The sequence below is a fragment of the Coregonus lavaretus genome (assembly GCF_964263955.1).
Source record: "Coregonus lavaretus genome assembly, contig: HAP1_SCAFFOLD_235, whole genome shotgun sequence".
NCBI lineage: Eukaryota > Metazoa > Chordata > Actinopteri > Salmoniformes > Salmonidae > Coregonus > Coregonus lavaretus.
The window spans coordinates 173,572-193,887 of record NW_028161059.1 but is presented as its reverse complement, the minus strand read 5'-3'; the positions used below and the strand labels follow the sequence as shown (position 1 = coordinate 193,887).

At 45.0% G+C, this 20,316-nt stretch overlaps 2 protein-coding genes across 2 annotated transcripts in view; both read right to left on the bottom strand.

The window, feature by feature from the left end:
* Window positions 1-20,316, bottom strand: part of LOC311121138 (formin-2-like) — a gene marked incomplete at both ends in the record, with an annotated part of 282,930 nt that overhangs the window by 123,685 nt on the left and 138,929 nt on the right. The gene's annotated exons all lie outside the window — the stretch shown is intronic.
* Window positions 1-20,316, bottom strand: part of LOC311121137 (uncharacterized protein) — a gene marked incomplete at both ends in the record, with an annotated part of 28,063 nt that overhangs the window by 3,082 nt on the left and 4,665 nt on the right. The window contains one exon of the mRNA XM_084195662.1: window positions 2,579-2,751. Coding sequence (XP_084051788.1) covers window positions 2,579-2,751 — 173 coding nt within the window. The remainder of the gene's footprint in view (window positions 1-2,578; window positions 2,752-20,316) is intronic.

Here is a 20,316-nt window from a genome sequence, read left to right as displayed (position 1 = left end):
CACACTGTAACAACAGCTAACCAGGAGGCTGGTCCCTCCAGACACTAACAACAGCTAACCAGGAGGCTGGTCCCTCCAGAGCCACACTGTAACAACAGCTAGCCAGGAGGCTGGTCCCTCCAGACACTAACAACAGCTAACCAGGAGGCTGGTCCCTCCAGAGACACACTGTAACAACAGCTAACCAGGAGGCTGGTCCCTCCAGAGACACACTGTAACAACAGCTAGCCAGGAGGCTGGTCCCTCCAGACACTAACAACAGCTAGCCAGGAGGCTGGTCCCTCCAGAGACACACTGTAACAACAGCTAACCAGGAGGCTGGTCCCTCCAGAGACACACTGTAACAACAGCTAGCCAGGAGGCTGGTCCCTCCAGAGACACACTAACAACAGCTAACCAGGAGGCTGGTCCCTCCAGAGACACACTGTAACAACAGCTAGCCAGGAGGCTGGTCCCTCCAGAGACACACTAACAACAGCTAGCCAGGAGGCTGGTCCCTCCAGAGACACACTGTAACAACAGCTAGCCAGGAGGCTGGTCCCTCCAGAGACACACTGTAACAACAGCTAGCCAGGAGGCTGGTCCCTCCAGACACTAACAACAGCTAGCCAGGAGGCTGGTCCCTCCAGAGCCACACTGTAACAACAGCTAACCAGGAGGCTGGTCCCTCCAGACACTAACAACAGTATCTCTGCATCCTGATACATTTTCATGACTTTCACTGTGGCACTGTCACCATAACAACAAGGTGTCTCTTATTACAGGTCCCAGCACAGCCATTAGCACTGTGATAGAGCTCAGAGCACTCACACTCAGTAAAACATAAACATTAGACTCAGACGTGGCTCTGGATAACAGCGTCTGCTAAATGACTACAATGGACATGTGTAGACGATTTACGTCAAAAACACCACCTCCAGTTTTTCATATGATCACATGACCATGGTCAGAACAGCTTGTCCTGCTAGCACAGTGTAACCAGGGGTGAAAGTAGATGTAATTTCTTACTGGTATGGAACATCCAAGTGTGCGCACGCATTTTTTACAGGGTAGCCTACTCTGCTGACACTGAGGTCATGACCCTCTCCTTGGTGAGGATCAAAGGTGCCAGATAAGCTTGGCAAATGGCTGACAGATAGCCAGACCCCCATTACTCCACACACAGAGACGCATACAAAGCTCTCCCTCGCCCTCCATTTGGCAAATCTGACCATAACTCTATCCTCCTGATTCCTGCTTACAAGCAAAAACTAAAGCAGGAAGCACCAGTGACTCAATCAATAAAGAAGTGGTCAGATGACACGGATGCTACGCTACAGGACTGTTTTGCTAGCACAGACTGGAATATGTTCCGCGATTCATCCAATGGCATTGAGGAGTACACCACCTTATTCACCGGCTTCATCAATAAGTGCATCGATGACATCGTCCCCACCGTGACCGTGCGTACATATCCCAACCAGAAGCCATGGATTACAGGCAATGTCCGCATCGAGCTAAAGGCTAGAGCTGCCGCTTATAAGAAATCCCGCTATGCCCTCCGATTAACCATCAAACAGGCAAAGTGTCAATACAGGACTAAGATTGAATTTCAACTGACATTGATCAGATTAGTGATGGTAGGAACAGCAGCGTTCTATGGATGTACCTCATAATAAACGTTTTTAAAAAACTAAACAATAAAGAGTTGTAGGTAAACACTACAGTACGCTAAACAATGATTCAATTTAACAGGAATATCAAATTTAATTAACTTGATTATTGCTGTGAAACCGAGAACATTTGTTTTTGATTAGCTACATGGAGCAGAGAAAAACTGAGTTGATGTAAGAGCGGGCCCTGACCTCTGATCAGAGTTTAATTTGCTACATGAAACTGTAACCGGAGAGATACTGTCCTGTAGTTTTCCGCTCCAACCATAATCTAGCACACCTGATTCTAATAATTAGGTTGGTTGATAAACTGAATCAGGTTGGTTACTGGAGTTGGAGCAAAAACCTACAGGAGGGTATCTCTCCAGGAACAGGGTTGGAGTTAAAACCTACAGGAGGGTAGCTCTCCAGGAACAGGGTTGGAGTTAAAACCTACAGGAGGGCGTCTCTCCAGGAACAGGGTTGGAGTTAAAACCTACAGGAGGGTATCTCTCCAGGAACAGGGTTGGAGTTAAAACCTACAGGAGGGTATCTCTCCAGGAACAGGGTTGGAGTTAAAACCTACAGGAGGGTATCTCTCCAGGAACAGGGTTGGAGTTAAAACCTACAGGAGGGTATCTCTCCAGGAACAGGGTTGGAGTTAAAACCTACAGGAGGGTATCTCTCCAGGAACAGGGTTGGAGTTAAAACCTACAGGAGGGTATCTCTCCAGGAACAGGGTTGGAGTTAAAACCTACAGGAGGGTATCTCTCCAGGAACAGGGTTGGAGTTAAAACCTACAGGAGAGTATCTCTCCAGGAACAGGGTTGTAGTGAAAACCTACAGGAGGGCGTGTCTCCAGGAACAGGGTTGGAGTTAAAACCTACAGGAGGGTGTCTCTCCAGGAACAGGGTTGAGGGTCCTGGTATAGAATATAGTTCACTCACGTGGAACTTGCATGGTGCAGTGAGTTGTGGGTTGGACCCTCCTATTGGCTCTCTGAAGCAGTCAGTGAAGGGCAGTAACAGCCCCATCGCCAGAATCCTAGAACACAGCTTCTCAGCCTCCTCTGGCTGGGCATCTTCCTGCTGAAGGAACAACTTCTCTAGGAGAGTACGACCTGGAGTTAGAGAGAGACATATCAATATTACTACAGTAGAACTCCAGTCTGAGAGACATATCAATATTACTACAGTAGAACTCCAGTCTAAGAGACATCAATATTACTACAGTAGAACTCCAGTCTGAGAGACATATCAATATTACTACAGTAGAACTCCAGTCTGAGACATATCAATATTACTACAGTAGAACACCAGTCTGAGAGACATATCAATATTACTACAGTAGAACTCCAGTCTGAGACATATCAATATTACTACAGTAGAACTCCAGTCTAAGAGACATATCAATATTACTACAGTAGAACTCCAGTCTAAGAGACATATCAATATTACTACAGTAGAACTCCAGTCTAAGAGACATATCAATATTACTACAGTAGAACTCCAGTCTAAGAGACATATCAATATTACTACAGTAGAACTCCAGTCTAAGAGACATATCAATATTACTACAGTAGAACTCCAGTCTAAGAGACATATCAATATTCCTACAGTAGAACTCCAGTCTAAGAGACATATCAATATTCCTACAGTAGAACTCCAGTCTAAGAGACATATCAATATTCCTACAGTAGAACTCCAGTCTAAGAGACATATCAATATTCCTACAGTAGAACTCCAGTCTAAGAGACATATCAATATTCCCACAGTAGAACTCCAGTCTAAGAGACATATCAATATTACTACAGTAGAACTCCAGTCTAAGAGATATATCAATATTACTACAGTAGAACTCCAGTCTAAGAGACATATCAATATTACTACAGTAGAACTCCAGTCTAAGAGACATATCAATATTACTACAGTAGAACTCCAGTCTAAGAGACATATTAATATTACTACAGTAGAACTCCAGTTTAAGAGACATATCAATATTACTACAGTAGAACTCCAGTCTAAGAGACATCAATATTACTACAGTAGAACTCCAGTCTAAGAGACATATCAATATTCCCACAGTAGAACTCCAGTCTAAGAGACATATCAATATTACTACAGTAGAACTCCAGTCTAAGAGACATATCAATATTACTACAGTAGAACTCCAGTCTAAGAGACATATCAATATTACTACAGTAGAACTCCAGTCTGAGAGACATATCAATATTACCACAGTAGAACTCCAGTCTAAGAGACATATCAATATTACTACAGTAGAACTCCAGTCTAAGAGACATATCAATATTACTACAGTAGAACTCCAGTCTAAGAGACATATCAATATTTCTACAGTAGAACTCCAGTCTAAGAGACATCAATATTACTACAGTAGAACTCCAGTCTAAGAGACATATCAATATTACTACAGTAGAACTCCAGTCTAAGAGACATATCAATATTACTACAGTAGAACTCCAGTCTAAGAGACATCAATATTACTACAGTAGAACTCCAGTCTAAGAGACATATCAATATTCCCACAGTAGAACTCCAGTCTAAGAGATATCAATATTACTACAGTAGAACTCCAGTCTAAGAGACATATCAATATTACTACAGTAGAACTCCAGTCTAAGAGACATATCAATATTCCTACAGTAGAACTCCAGTCTAAGAGACATATCAATATTCCTACAGTAGAACTCCAGTCTAAGAGACATATCAATATTCCCACAGTAGAACTCCAGTCTAAGAGACATCAATATTACTACAGTAGAACTCCAGTCTAAGAGACATTTCAATATTCCCACAGTAGAACTCCAGTCTAAGAGACATATCAATATTCCTACAGTAGAACTCCAGTCTAAGAGACATATCAATATTCCTACAGTAGAACTCCAGTCTAAGAGACATATCAATATTCCCACAGTAGAACTCCAGTCTAAGAGACATATCAATATTCCTACAGTAGAACTCCAGTCTAAGAGACATATCAATATTCCCACAGTAGAACTCCAGTCTAAGAGACATATCAATATTCCTACAGTAGAACTCCAGTCTAAGAGACATATCAATATTCCTACAGTAGAACTCCAGTCTAAGAGACATATCAATATTCCCACAGTAGAACTCCAGTCTAAGAGACATATCAATATTCCTACAGTAGAACTCCAGTCTAAGAGACATATCAATATTCCTACAGTAGAACTCCAGTCTAAGAGACATATCAATATTCCTACAGTAGAACTCCAGTCTAAGAGACATATCAATATTCCTACAGTAGAACTCCAGTCTAAGAGACATATCAATATTACTACAGTAGAACTCCAGTCTAAGAGACATCAATATTACTACAGTAGAACTCCAGTCTAAGAGACATATCAATATTACTACAGTAGAACTCCAGTCTAAGAGACATCAATATTACTACAGTAGAACTCCAGTCTAAGAGACATATCAATATTACTACAGTAGAACTCCAGTCTAAGAGACATATCAATATTCCTACAGTAGAACTCCAGTCTAAGAGACATATCAATATTCCTACAGTAGAACTCCAGTCTAAGAGACATATCAATATTACTACAGTAGAACTCCAGTCTAAGAGACATCAATATTACTACAGTAGAACTCCAGTCTAAGAGACATATCAATATTACTACAGTAGAACTCCAGTCTAAGAGACATATCAATATTCCTACAGTAGAACTCCAGTCTAAGAGACATATCAATATTCCTACAGTAGAACTCCAGTCTAAGAGACATATCAATATTACTACAGTAGAACTCCAGTCTAAGAGACATCAATATTACTACAGTAGAACTCCAGTCTAAGAGACATATCAATATTACTACAGTAGAACTCCAGTCTAAGAGACATATCAATATTACTACAGTAGAACTCCAGTCTAAGAGACATATCAATATTCCTACAGTAGAACTCCAGTCTGAGATCTTCTCTAGCCAGGATGATCCAACCAGACATACGTGTGTATATCGTTGCCTTCTTCCTCCCATGGCACATCAACTTGAAAGACAGTTCAATTAATGATGTCTGAAGGTCATAATAATAATGATAATAATAATAATAATAATGCCATTTAGCAGACGCTTTTATCCAAAGAGACTTACACAAAAAAAAAAAATTGTATGCACACATGACTGTATGGGTGGTCCCGGGGATCGAACCCACTACCCTGGCGTTACAAGAGCCGTGCTCTACCAGCTGAGCTACAGAGGACCACATGCTTCTTTAAATGACGATAACAAGTGCCGCCAGTGTAGCGACATCAGAATAGTCTGCCGCCAGTGTAGTGACATCAGAATAGTCTGCAGCCAGTGTAGTGACATCAGAATAGTCTGCCGCCAGTGTAGTGACATCAGAATAGTCTGCCCCAGTGTAGCGACATCAGAATAGTCTGCCCCAGTGTAGCGACATCAGAATAGTCTGCCGCCAGTGTAGCGACATCAGAATAGTCTGCCGCCAGTGTAGTGACATCAGAATAGTCTGCCCCAGTGTAGCGACATCAGAATAGTCTGCCCCAGTGTAGCGACATCAGAATAGTCTGCCCCAGTGTAGCGACATCAGAATAGTCTGCCCCAGTGTAGCGACATCAGAATAGTCTGCCCCAGTGTAGCGACATCAGAATAGTCTGCCCCAGTGTAGCGACATCAGAATAGTCTGCCGCCAGTGTAGTGACATCAGAATAGTCTGCCGCCAGTGTAGTGACATCAGAATAGTCTGCCGCCAGTGTAGTGACATCAGAATAGTCTGCCGCCAGTGTAGCGACATCAGAATAGTCTGCAGCCAGTGTAGCGACATCAGAATAGTCTGCCCCAGTGTAGCGACATCAGAATAGTCTGCCGCCAGTGTAGCGACATCAGAATAGTATGCAGTCAGTGTAGCGACATCAGAATAGTCTGCCGCCAGTGTAGCGACATCAGAATAGTCTGCCGCCAGTGTAGCGACATCAGAATAGTCTGCCGCCAGTGTAGCGACATCAGAATAGTCTGCCCCAGTGTAGCGACATCAGAATAGTCTGCCGCCAGTGTAGCGACATCAGAATAGTCTGCAGCCAGTGTAGCGACATCAGAATAGTCTGCCCCAGTGTAGCGACATCAGAATAGTCTATGTAGAAGCTGTAAAAGACTGTACTGTCTGTCTGTCTCCAGTTCAGTTGAGCTGCTGAACCAACAGGGCTAAATCTATTAGAGCCGACCCATTGGCTTCATTAGTTAATATGGAGAGCACTGATGAATGGCCTCGACGCCACCACTGGTTGTCCACACCCAAGCAGCATCTGAAATGGCACCCTTTTCCCTATATAGTGCACTACTTTTGACCAGGGCTCACAGGGTTGTAGTGCACTATAAAGGGAACAGGGTACCATTAGGGACAAAGTCAACATAACGCTAAGAGAGAGCCCTGATGCATGGCCTAACTTCACCCCCCGGTTGTCATGACACCCAGATATTATGGGATATGATCTGGGACCTATTCAGGAGCATGTAACATTACAGGCCTTTCAGATAGAACTGTATGACGTAGAGCAGATCTGATAGACTGTCAGATTGAATAGGGAATCATACCGTCAGCGCCGTTCGTTCTATTTCTATCTGAAGTTCAGAACATGGTAAAGCAGCATTTCAGAGTGGGCCGCTGCTGGAGTAGCTAAAGCACTCCTGAAATAATTCAAAGCTTCCCATTCGGAGAAATAGAGTGAGAATAGCATTTTACAGTAGCTGGAGGGAGGAGAGGAGAGGAGGGGAGAGGAGAGGAAGGAGGGGGAGAGGAGAGGAGAGGGGGGGAGAGGAGAGGGAGAGGGAGGGGAGGAGAGGAAGGAGGGGGAGAGGGAGGGGAGGAGAGGAAGGAGGGGGAGAGGAGAGGGGAGGGGGGGAGAGGAGAGGGAGAGGGAGGGGAGGAGAGGAAGGAGGGGGAGAGGAGAGGGGAGGGGGGGAGAGGAGAGGGGGGGGGGAGAGGAGAGGAGGAAGGAGGGGGGGAGAGGAGAGGGGAGGAGAGGAGAATGGAGGAAGAAGGGGGAGAGGAGAGGGGAGGAGAGGAGAGGAGGAAGGAGGGGGAGAGGATGAGAATAGAAGAGGGGGAGGAGAGAGCTCATAACTAGGAGAGGTACAGATTTAGAAAGAAAAGCAGTTCTAATATTAAAGAGCTGCTCATGAAGTGTGCGTGTGGTGTCACATGCTTCATAAACAACAGCTGTAGACTAACAGACTGACGGGTCCTTTTCCAATAATGCAGTTAAAGATTTAAAAAATCAAATGAATACAAAAATAGAAATAGTGACAAGGAATAAATACAGTGACTAACGAATAACAACAATGACTAAAAATAACATGGCTATACACAGGGAGTACCAGTACTGAGTGGATGTGCAGGGGTACCAGGTAATAACATGGCTATATACAGGAAGTACCAGTACTGAGTGGATGTGCAGGGGTACCAGGTAATAACATGGCTATATACAGGAAGTACCAGTACTGAGTCCATGTGCAGGGGTACCAGGTAATAACATGGCTATATACAGGGAGTACCAGTACTGAGTCCATGTGCAGGGGTACCAGGTAATAACATGGCTATATACAGGAAGTACCAGTACTGAGTCCATGTGCAGGGGTACCAGGTAATAACATGGCTATATACAGGGAGTACCAGTACTGAGTCCATGTGCAGGGGTACCAGGTAATAACATGGATATATACAGGAAGTACCAGTACTGAGTCAATGTGCAGGGGTACCAGGTAATAACATGGCTATATACAGGGAGTACCAGTACTGAGTCCATGTGCAGGGGTACCAGGTAATAACATGGATATATACAGGAAGTACCAGTACTGAGTCAATGTACAGGGGTACCAGGTAATAACATGGCTATATACAGGGGTACCAGGTAATAACATGGCTATATACAGGGAGTACCAGTACTGAGTCAATGTGCAGGGGTACCAGGTAATAACATGGCTATATACAGGGGTACCAGGTAATAACATGGCTATATACAGGAAGTACCAGTACTGAGTCAATGTTCAGGGGTACCAGGTAATAACATGGCTATATAAAGGGAGTACCAGTTCTGAGTCAATGTGCAGGGGTACCAGGTAATAACATGGCTATATAAAGGGAGTACCAGTTCTGAGTCAATGTGCAGGGGTACCAGGCAATAACATGGCTATATACACAGGGGACCAGTACTGAGTCAATGTGCAGGGGTACCAGGTAATAACATGGCTATATACACAGGGTACCAGTACTGAGTCAATGTGCAGGGGTACCAGGTAATAACATGGCTATATACAGGAAGTACCAGTACTGAGTCCATGTGCAGGGGTACCAGGTAATAACATGGCTATATACAGGGGTACCAGGTAATAACATGGCTATATACAGGGAGTACCAGTACTGAGTCAATGTGCAGGGGTACCAGGTAATAACATGGCTATATACAGGAAGTACCAGTACTGAGTCCATGTGCAGGGGTACCAGGTAATAACATGGCCATATACAGGAAGTACCAGTACTGAGTCCATGTGCAGGGGTACTTTGAGGGTCTGAGGGCCCACGCCGAATATTTTCAGCCGGTGTGTGTCAGACAGCTGCTCAGTAAGTCAGGAGTAAACTGCTCTGGGTCTGCTGTGACCCTCAGCCTGTAGTCAGGTGATTGACAGCATGGTACTGGGTCAGAGATGTAGTCAGGTGATTAACAGCATGGTACTGGGTCAGAGATGTAGTCAGATGATTAACAGCATGGTACTGGGTCAGAGATGTAGTCAGGTGATTGACAGCATGGTACTGGGTCAGAGATGTAGTCAGGTGATTGACGGCACGGTACTGGGTCAGAGATGTAGTCAGGTGATTGACAGCACGGTACTGGGTCAGAGATGTAGTCAGGTGATTAACAGCATGGTACTGGGTCAGAGATGTAGTCAGGTGATTGACAGCATGGTACTGGGTCAGAGACGTAGTCAGGTGATTGACGGCATGGTACTGGGTCAGAGATGTAGTCAGGTGATTAACAGCATGGTACTGGGTCAGAGATGTAGTCAGATGATTAACAGCATGGTACTGGGTCAGAGATGTAGTCAGGTGATTGACAGCATGGTACTGGGTCAGAGATGTAGTCAGGTGATTGACAGCATGGTACTGGGTCAGAGATGTAGTCAGATGATTGACAGCATGGTACTGGGTCAGAGATGTAGTCAGGTGATTGACAGCATGGTACTGGGTCAGAGATGTAGTCAGGTGATTGACAGCATGGTACTGGGTCAGAGATGTAGTCAGGTGATTGACAGCATGGTACTGGGTCAGAGATGTAGTCAGATGATTGACAGCACAGTACTGGGTCAGAGATGTAGTCAGATGATTGACAGCACAGTACTGGGTCAGAGATGTAGTCAGGTGATTAACAGCATGGTACTGGGTCAGAGATGTAGTCAGGTGATTGACAGCATGGTACTGGGTCAGAGACGTAGTCAGGTGATTGACAGCATGCTACTGGGTCAGAGATGTAGTCAGGTGATTAACAGCATGGTACTGGGTCAGAGATGTAGTCAGGTGATTGACAGCATGGTACTGGGTCAGAGATGTAGTCAGGTGATTGACAGCATGGTACTGGGTCAGAGATGTAGTCAGGTGATTGACAGCATGGTACTGGGTCAGAGATGTAGTCAGGTGATTAACAGCATGGTACTGGGTCAGAGATGTAGTCAGGTGATTGATAGCATGGTACTGGGTCAGAGATTAATGAATGCATGCATGCAGGTTGAGACCAGTCCCTAATAACAAATCTACCAGTTTTGACCAATCCCTAATCCACCAGTTGACCAATCCCTAATCACAAGAACTACTGTTCTGACCAATCCCTAATCACAAGTCCACCAGTTTTGAACAATCCCTAATAATGTTGCACAGTATACATTTGTAATTTAGCAGACGTTCTTATCCAGAGCGATTTACAGTTAGTGAGTGCATACATTTTTCATACTGGCCCCCCGTGGGAAACGAACCCACAACCCTGGCGTTGCAAGCGCCATGCTCTACCAACTGATCTACAGGGGTCCCATGATACCAATGTAAAAATGTGCTTGCTATATCCGTCATTAGATTAAAACAAGTCCCTGTAACCTAGATGGATGAAAGGTCTTCATAAAATGACACTAAAACAAAAAAAGCTGAGTAAGAAGGGTAAAAAGACTAAGAGGAGAATAACCTCTAAGACAAAATACATTTCAAATAAGGCAGAAGATATATTATTCTCTCTCTACCACCGGCCATTCCTGTCGAGACGCAAAGTTATTACAAAAACAAAAAAACCTAAGATGAAAATAAATCAAAACACTGAGGAAAAAAACACACTAAGCTTTTATTTTTTTTACTAACTTCTATTTTGGTTCACGAGGAAATGGCTACCGTCCCCGTCCCCAGCCTACGGGACGCTACCGTCCCCGTCCCCAGCCTACGGGACGCTACCGTCCCCGTCCCCAGCCTACGGGACGCTACCGTCCCCGTCCCCAGCCTACGGGACGCTACCGTCCCCGTCCCCAGCCTACGGGACGCTACCGTCCCCGTCCCCAGCCTACGGGACGCTACCGTCCCCGTCCCCAGCCTACGGGACGCTACCGTCCCCGTCCCCAGCCTACGGGACGCTACAGTCCCCAGCCTACGGGACGCTACCGTCCCCAGCCTACGGGACGCTACCGTCCCCGTCCCCAGCCTACGGGACGCTACCGTCCCCGTCCCCAGCCTACGGGACGCTACCGTCCCCGTCCCCAGCCTACGGGACGCTACCGTCCCCGTCCCCAGCCTACGGGACGCTACCGTCCCCGTCCCCAGCCTACGGGACGCTACCGTCCCCGTCCCCAGCCTACGGGACGCAGAGACGTTTAGGGACGCAGAGTGATTGAGGCCAAAAGGTTGATCAGTAGGAAAGAGGGTCAAAGAAGTGTCAGCTTATCAGTGATTCTGAGGATTCAGAAAGTTTTGCCAGGAAAAGTACAAATAGGATTTCATAGTTTAAATGTTAAAAGAGAATTTGTCCCATAATGCACCGCGGTGTTTTAAACGCCAAAGCATGGGACACGTAGCTGCTCTGTGTAAAGGAAAGAAAAGATGTGCCAAGTGTGGAGGGGAACATGATTACGGTGAATGTGGGAGCGATGTGAAGGTTAAGTGCTGTAATTGTGGAGGTGACAACAGTGCATCATTTGGTGGATGCCAGGTACAGAGAGAGGCTGGAGAGGCTCAGAGATATAGGATCAGTCATGATGTATCGTATGCAGCGGCCGTAAAACAGATTGGTAGAACTACAGTGCGGACTGATGGCGCTTACATGGATGTTGCTGTAGTAAGTGGACCTGCTGTCGGGGCTGGTGCTTCCGATGGTCCTGGCATGGTTTCGAGGCCTGTTCAGAAATCTTGCGCTAATGAATGTGCAGCGTCAAAAGGACACTTTGATAATGAATAAAGTTGCCGTCATAGCTTTTATTGGTAAGGTTATCAATACGACTCGGGTTGTGAAAAGCAGAAATGCCAAGGTTGAAGGTTATTGTGGAGACTGCAAAATAAATATTCGGGATAACAGATGTTAGTGTTGAAATTGGTTGTTGACATGCTGAACAAGCACCAAAACGTTTGTACTTTTTCCGATACTAGAACATGAAAAATGGTTCGGTACTAGAATTTTTGTTACTTTCTGCCAAATGTGTCTCATGTCATTTATGGATTGAGAGGATCGAGTCTGTCTAGTAATTTGTCTGAATCTTCAAGGGGGCAGTAGTGAGCTAGCCAGGCTCCTTGTCTCCTCTAGGGGGCAGTAGTGAGCTGGCCAGGCTCCTTGTCTCCTCTAGGGGGCAGTAGTGAGCTAGCCAGGCTCTGTGTCTCCTCTAGGGGGCAGTAGTGAGCTAGTCAGGCTCCGTGTCTCCTCTAGGGGGCAGTAGTGAGCTAGACAGGCTCTGTGTCTCCTCTAGGGGGCAGTAGTGAGCTAGTCAGGCTCCGTGTCTCCTCTAGGGGGCAGTAGTGAGCTAGCCAGGCTCCTCGTCTCCTCTAGGGGGCAGTAATACTAGCCAGGCTCCGTGTCTCCTCTAGGGGGCAGTAGTGAGCTAGCCAGGCTCCGTGTCTCCTCTAGGGGGCAGTAGTGAGCTAGCAGGCTCTGTGTCTCCTCTAGGGGGCAGTAGTGAGCTAGCCAGGCTCCGTGTCTCCTCTAGGGGGCAGTAGTGAGCTAGCCAGGCTCCGTGTCTCCTCTAGGGGGCAGTAGTGAGCTAGCCAGGCTCCGTGTCTCCTCTAGGGGGCAGTAGTGAGCTAGCAGGCTCTGTGTCTCCTCTAGGGGGCAGTAGTGAGCTAGCCAGGCTCCGTGTCTCCTCTAGGGGGCAGTAGTGAGCTAGCCAGGCTCCGTGTCTCCTCTAGGGGGCAGTAGTGAGCTAGCCAGGCTCCGTGTCTCCTCTAGGGGGCAGTAGTGAGCTAGTCAGGCTCCGTGTCTCCTCTAGGGGGCAGTAGTGAGCTAGCCAGGCTCCTCGTCTCCTCTAGGGGGCAGTAGTGAGCTAGCCAGCGCGAGCCACTTTTGAGGAGCAAGCGAGAGAGAGAAAATGCCAGCAGCATGGCTTCTAACAAAAACATACCTCCACGCCCGCAGCTTGTTGTCAAAACTGGCTCCAGAAGTGAACTATGGGAATACTTTGATTAAGGAGCAGATGAAGACCAGCTCACCAAAACAACTATGCAAAAGGTGTTACAAAGCAGTGAAGTACAAGGGAGATTTACTTGCAAAACATAAAACTATTTTACGTGACATTTGCATTGTAATGTTGTTGTTAATCTACTAAATTTGTATTATTTTTGAGTGACAATGACATGAACATATTCAGCATGACATTCATGTGAGCATTATAAAATAAATGACAACCCAAAGTCATGTGAAACGAACTCATAACTAGACGGAAATATATTTAGACTCCTTCACGTTTGCCTGGGCTCGCTAGCAGTAGCCACTAGCCAGCCAGCAGCCCTGGGCGGAGCATTGCACCCTGGGAAGTAAAATGCACCCTGGGAATCGTAGTATTCTGTGTAAAATCTATTATATATACTGAACAAAAATATCAACGCAACATGCAACAATTTCAAAGATTTTACTGAGTTACAGTTCATTTAAGGAAAATCAGACAATTTAAATTAATTAGGCCCTGATCTATGTATTTCACATGACTAAGAATACAGATATGCATCTGTTGGTCACAGATCGCTTTAAAAAAAAAAAAAAAAAAAAAGGGTAGGGACATCGATCAGAAAACGAGTCAGAATCTGGTGTGACCATTCGCCTCATGCAGCGCGACATCTGCTCCGTATAGAGTTGATCAGGATGTTGGTTGTGGCCTGTGGAATGTTCTCCCACTCCTCTTCAATGGCTGTGCGAAGTTGCTGGATATTGTTGGGAACTGGAACACGCTGTCGTAAACGTCGATCCAGAGCATCCCAAACCTGCTCAATGGGTGACATGTCTGGTGAGTATTCACACCATAGAAGAACTGGGACATTTACAGCTTCCAGGAATTGTGTATAGATCCTTGCGACATGGGGCTGTGCATCGTCATGCTGAAACATGAGGTGATGGCAGCTGATTAATGGCACGACAATGGGCCTCAGGATCTCGTCACGGTATCTATGCGCATTCAAATTGCCATCGATAAAATGCAAATTGTGTTCGTTGTCCGTAGCTTATGCCTGCTTATACCATAACCCCAACGCCACCATGGGGTACTCTGTTTACGTTGACATCAGCAAACCGGTTGTGGAAATATGACGTCGGAAAGTATTCAGACCCCTTGACTTTTTCCACTTTGTTACATTACAGCCTTATTCTTATTTTTTTTTATCTTTATCAATCTACATACAATACTCCATAATGACAAAGTAAAAATAGGTTTTTAGAAATGTTTGCAAATTTATTAAAAACAAGAAATTGAAATATCACATTTACATAAGTATTCAGAAAACATCCCAAACCATCTCAAATTGGGTTGAGGTCGGGGGATTGTGGAGGCCAGGTCATCTGATGCAGCACTCCATCCCTCTCTTTCTTGGTCAAATAGCCCTTAAACAGCCTGGATCCTTGTCCTGTTGAAAAACAAATGATCGTCCCACTAAGCCCAAACCAGATGGGATGGCGTATCGCTGCAGAATGCTGTGGTAGCCATGCTGGTTAAGTGTGCCTTGAATTCTAAACAAATCACAGACAGTGTCACCAGCAAAGCTTTACGGTGGGAAATACACATGCGGAGATCATCCATTCACCAAAGATCTCCAATTTGGACTCCAAACCAAAGGACAAATGTCCATTGCTCGTGTTTCTTGGCCCACGCAGGTCTCTTCTTCTTATTGGTGTCCTTTAGTAGTGGTTTCTTTACAGCAATTCGACCATGAAGGCCTGATTCACACAGTCCCCTCTGAACAGTTGATGTTGAGATGTGTCTGTTACTCGAACTCTGTGAAGCATTTCTTTGGGCTGAAATTCCTGTGGCGGTCCTCAAGAGAGACAGTTTCATCATAGCGCTTGACGGTTTCTGTGACTGCACTTGAAGAAACTTTCAAGGTCTTGAAATGTTCCATATTGACTGAACTTCATGTCATAATATATTTTGATCTGTTTAACACTTATTTCGTTACTACATGATTCCATATGTGTTATTTCATAGTTTATGTCTTCACTATTATTCTACAATGTAGAAAATAGTAAAAATAAAGAAAAACCCTTGAATGAGTAGGTATCCAAACGTTTGACTGGTAGTGTATATCAGTGCCACCCTGTTCACAAAAATGGATCGCTCCTACAGACAGTGAGTCACGTGGCCATGGCTTGCTATATAAAGCAGGCAGACAGGCATCCAGTTACTGTTCGATTGAACGTTAAAATTAGGCAAAGCAAGAGACCTAAGCAAGTTTGAGCGTGGTATGTTCAGAAAACGTCCAGCCTCCTGGGCTTTTCACGCACGACAGTGTCTAGGGTTTTCCGACAATGGTGTGACAAGCAAAAAAAACATCCAGTCAGCAGCAGTCCTGTGTGCGAAAACAGCTTGTTGATGAGAGAGGTCGAAGGTGAACGGCGCAAGCTAACAGGTTAAATAACGGCGCAGTACAACAGCGGTGTTCAGAACCGAACCACTCCGATCCAATCCTGTCAGCTAAAAACAAGAAGCAGCGATCACCAACACCAGAAAATTAAGGAAAGGAAAAATATTGCCTTGTCCGACGAATCCTGGTTCCTGTTGAGTCATGCTGCATGAGCCCATGGTGTCAACGGTACAGGCTGGTGTTGTTCCTGTACCCAAGAAAGCAAAAGGTAACTGAACTAAATGACTATCGCCCCGTAGCACTCACTTCTGTCATCATGAAGTGCTTTGAGAGGCTAGTCAAGGATAATTTCACCTTTACCTTACCTGTCACCGTAGACCCACTTCAATTTGCTTACCGCCCCAATAGATCCACAGACGATGCAATTCGCCATCACACTGCCCTATCCCATCTGGACAAGAGGAATACCTATGTAAGAATGCTGTTCATTGACTATAGCTCAGCGTTCAACACCATAGTACCCTCCAAGCTCATCATTAAGCTCGAGGCCCTGGGTCTGAACCCCGCCCTGTGCAACTGGGTCCTGGACTTCCTGACGGGCCGCCCCCAGATGGTGAAGGTAGGATACAACATCTCCACTTCGCTGATCCTCAACACAGGGGCCCCACAAGGGTGCGTGCTCAGCCCCCTCCTGTACTCCCTGTTCACCCATGACTGCGTGGACAAGCACGCCTCCAACTCAATCATCAACTTTGCAGACGACACAACAGTAGTAGGCTTGATTACCAACAATGACGAGACAGCCAACAGGGAGGAGGTGAGGGCTCTGGGAGTGTGGTGCCAGGAAAATAACCTCTCACTCAACGTCAACAAAACAAAGGTGAAGTTATTCATTACACTTTGGATGGAGTATCAGTACACCCAGTCACTACAAAGATACATGCATCCTTCCTAACTCAGTTGCTGGAGAGGAAGGAAACCGCTCAGGGATTTCACCACGAGGCCAATGGTGACTTTGAAACAGTTACAGAGTTTAATGGCTGTGATAGGAGAAAACTGAGGATGGATCAACAACATTGTAGTTTCTCCACAATACTAACCTAATTGACAGAGTGAAATGAAGGAAGCCTGTACAGAATAAAAAATATTCCAACACATTCATCCTGTTTGCAATAAGACACTAAAGTAAAACTGCAAAAAAAGTGGCAAAGAAATAAACTTCATGTCCTGAATAAAAAACATTATGTTTGGGGCAAATCCAACAACACATCACGGAGTACCACTTCATGTTTTCAAGCATTGTGGTGGCTGTGTCATGTTATGGGTATGCTTGTCATCGGCAAGGACTAGGGAGTATTTTTTAGGATAAAAAGAAACGGAATAGAGCTAAGCACAGGTCAAATCCTAAAGGAAAACCTGGTTCAGTCTGCTTTCCAACAGACACTGGGAGACAAATTCACCTTTCAGCAGGACAATTAGCTAAAACAAGGACAAATCTACACTGGACTTGCTCACCAAGACGACGTTGAATGTTCCTGAGTGGCCTAGTTACAGTTTGGATTTAAATTGGCTTGAAAATCTATGGCAAGACCTGAAAATGGCTGTCTAGCAATGATCAACAACCAACTTGACAGAGCTTGAAGAATTTTAAAAAGAACAATGTGCAAATATTGTACAATCCAGGTGTGGAAAACTCTTAGAGATCAAATGTGATTCTAACATGTATTGACTTAGGGGTGTGAATGCTTATGTAAATTTCATTTTCAATAAATTTGCAAACATTTCTAAAAAATCATGTTTTCATTGTCATTATCGGGTATTGTGTGTAGATGGTGAGAGAGAAAAAATTGATTTAATCCATTTTGAATTCAGGCTGGAACAACAAAATGTGGAATAAGTCAAGAGGTCTGAATACTCTGAAGGAACTGTATTATGCATCTATCCATGGTGCCTTCACCAAGATCAGAAACAACTAGAAACAATTAGAAACCTCTGTACTCTCTCCAAGATGTTTGGGGTGGACAGGTAGGAACAATTAGAAACCTCTGTACTCTCTCCAAGATGTTTGGGGTGGACAGGAAGTCATTGATGCAGAGAGAGTAGAATGAGACCAGGGTATCCCATTTAGCAGACGCTTTTATCCTAAGCGACTCACAGTCATGCATGCATACCTTTTTACCTATGGGTGGTCCCGGGAATCGAACCTACTACCCTGGTGTTACAAGCACCATGCTTTCCCAACTGAGCTACAGAGAGATTTCAGGGATATGAGACCTACAAGTGGTGGACAAAAATGCAAACAAATGAGGAGACAAGAAGAAGACTACTACTGGATGACTACTGGATGACTACTGGATGACTACTCATGCACTTTAGGGTGGGGGCATTGTCATACTGTCACACCTCCGTACATTCAGGCTCTGATCAGTCCCTACACCCAAACGAGGGCATTGCGTTCATCCACCTCTGGCCTGCTGGCTCCCCTACCTCTACGGAAGCACAGTTCCCGCTCAGCCCAGTCAAAGCTATTCGCTGCTCTGGCACCCCAATGGTGGAACAAGCTCCCCCACGACGCCAGGACAGCGGAGTCACACACCACCTTCCGGAGACACTTGAAACCCCACCTCTTTAAGGAATACCTGGGATAGGATAAAGTAATCATTCTCCCCCCCCCTAACAAAAAAAAAAATGGTGAAGTGGTTATCCCACTGGCTATAAGGTGAATGCACCAATTTGTAAGTCGCTCTGGATAAGAGCGTCTGCTAAATTACGTACATGTAAATGTTCATTCAGGTGATTGTGTTTTTTTAGTCCACCACCATTACCTTTGTAATACAACAGTAGAGAGGGATATTTGAAAACTGTCTTCACACAGGCTTCAGGAAGACAAGTTGAACTAATTAAACAACAATAGCAGTACAGCAAATGTGAATCAGCTTTCAGATTAATTCTTTGAAAAGTTGTTGTCTTTGCTGCATGGCTTCTTATCCACAGAGGGCCGGGTTTGTGTTCTAACCGAGCAGTAACATACCCGTTTTCAACTAATCATGTCTTGATTGAAGTCTATGATGAGTTGAAATCAGGTTTGTACTGGTTGGCAAGAACCAGAGCCTAAATCTCTGGATGTGATTGGACCCCCCCGTTATAAGTGCTACTTTCATGATGAATAGCAATGATCCGTTTATTTTAATAAACTGTAGGGGAGATTCATATAATATAATTTGACATAAGAAATGTCAGTTTGTAAATTATTTTCATTTGGAAATTAATTAAAATGTATTTTTTAAGAGGGCTTATTTGGAACACCAATGGACTGAAAGGCTATACATTAAGTCCAGTCTGGACTTTTGTTGTTGTAAATAAAGTCATAAAGCTTCACATGAGAGATGAATATGTAATTGTATCTTCATTTTTCTTACAAAAAATGAGGGCAGTATATGTTAGGAATGTCTAAACTTAGATTTTGGTGAGCTTAAAAAGGGCCACTTACCTTAATGCTGATCAAGGCTTTTGGGGGGTTGGTTTTGCTACTGTAGCCTTTATAGCAGTCAGGCTTTTGGGGGGTCAATCTGCTGTTAGGCATCAGAGAAGTCATTATCGAACGCGCTATTGGTCAAATGTTTTCCTGCTAACAGTAACAGCCAGCTCTGCAACATCCACTGACAGAGAGCAAGAGCGATACAGAGAGATAGAGAGAGAGAGAGGGGGATGGAGCGAGGGAGAGAGAGAGAGAGAGCGGGAGAGAGAGAGAGAGAGAGAGAGAGAGAGAGAGAGGGGGATGGAGAGAGAGAGAGAGAGAGAGAGAGAGAGAGAGAGAGAGAGATGAGAGAGAGAGAGAGAGAGAGAGAGAGAGGGGGATGGAGAGGGGGAGAGAGAGAGAGAGAGAGAGAGAGAGAGAGAGAGACAGAGAGAGAGAGGGGGGGTGGAGCGAGGGAGAGAGAGAGAGAGAGGGATGGAGCGAGGGAGAGAGAGAGAGAGGGCGAGAGAGAGAGAGTGTTGGAGAGAGAGAGCGAGATGAGATGAGAGATAAGAGACAGGAGAATAGGTTGTGTTTACAGGAACAGCACAGAGGCAGACCTTTATGGCTGCGTTTACACAGGCAGCACAATTCTGATCTCCCCCCCCCCCCCCCCACAGTGGTCTTTTGACCAATCAGATCAGCTCTGAAAAAGATCTGATGTGAAAAGATCTGTGATTGGTTAAAAGACCAATTAGTGCTTACCGTATGCTTCCCAATCTAAACTGTTTGTGCATATGATTACATTTTGTGACGTTTTTGGTGTTCGGCAGCGTTCGACAGGTATTTTGTCCGCTGTTCGAGCACATTAAATTTTTTCTTGAGGCAAGCCGAAGTTCTGTAGCTGAAGACTATGCCCCTTTGTCGGTGATTGGTCAACAGTAGGGATTCTTCGATGAAGAGTTTGTTGTAATTCAACAACAGACGACTAGTTTGAATGCACATTTTTTCACTTGAGAAATACTGCAAACATAGATGCAAGACATCCTCTGCAAAAACGTCAAAATGAATTACAGATTTCTTGAGTTATCTTAGATTAATTCGGACTATTTTGAGGAAGTGTGCTTGTTGCTACAGCGTCTCAAGTGGGGG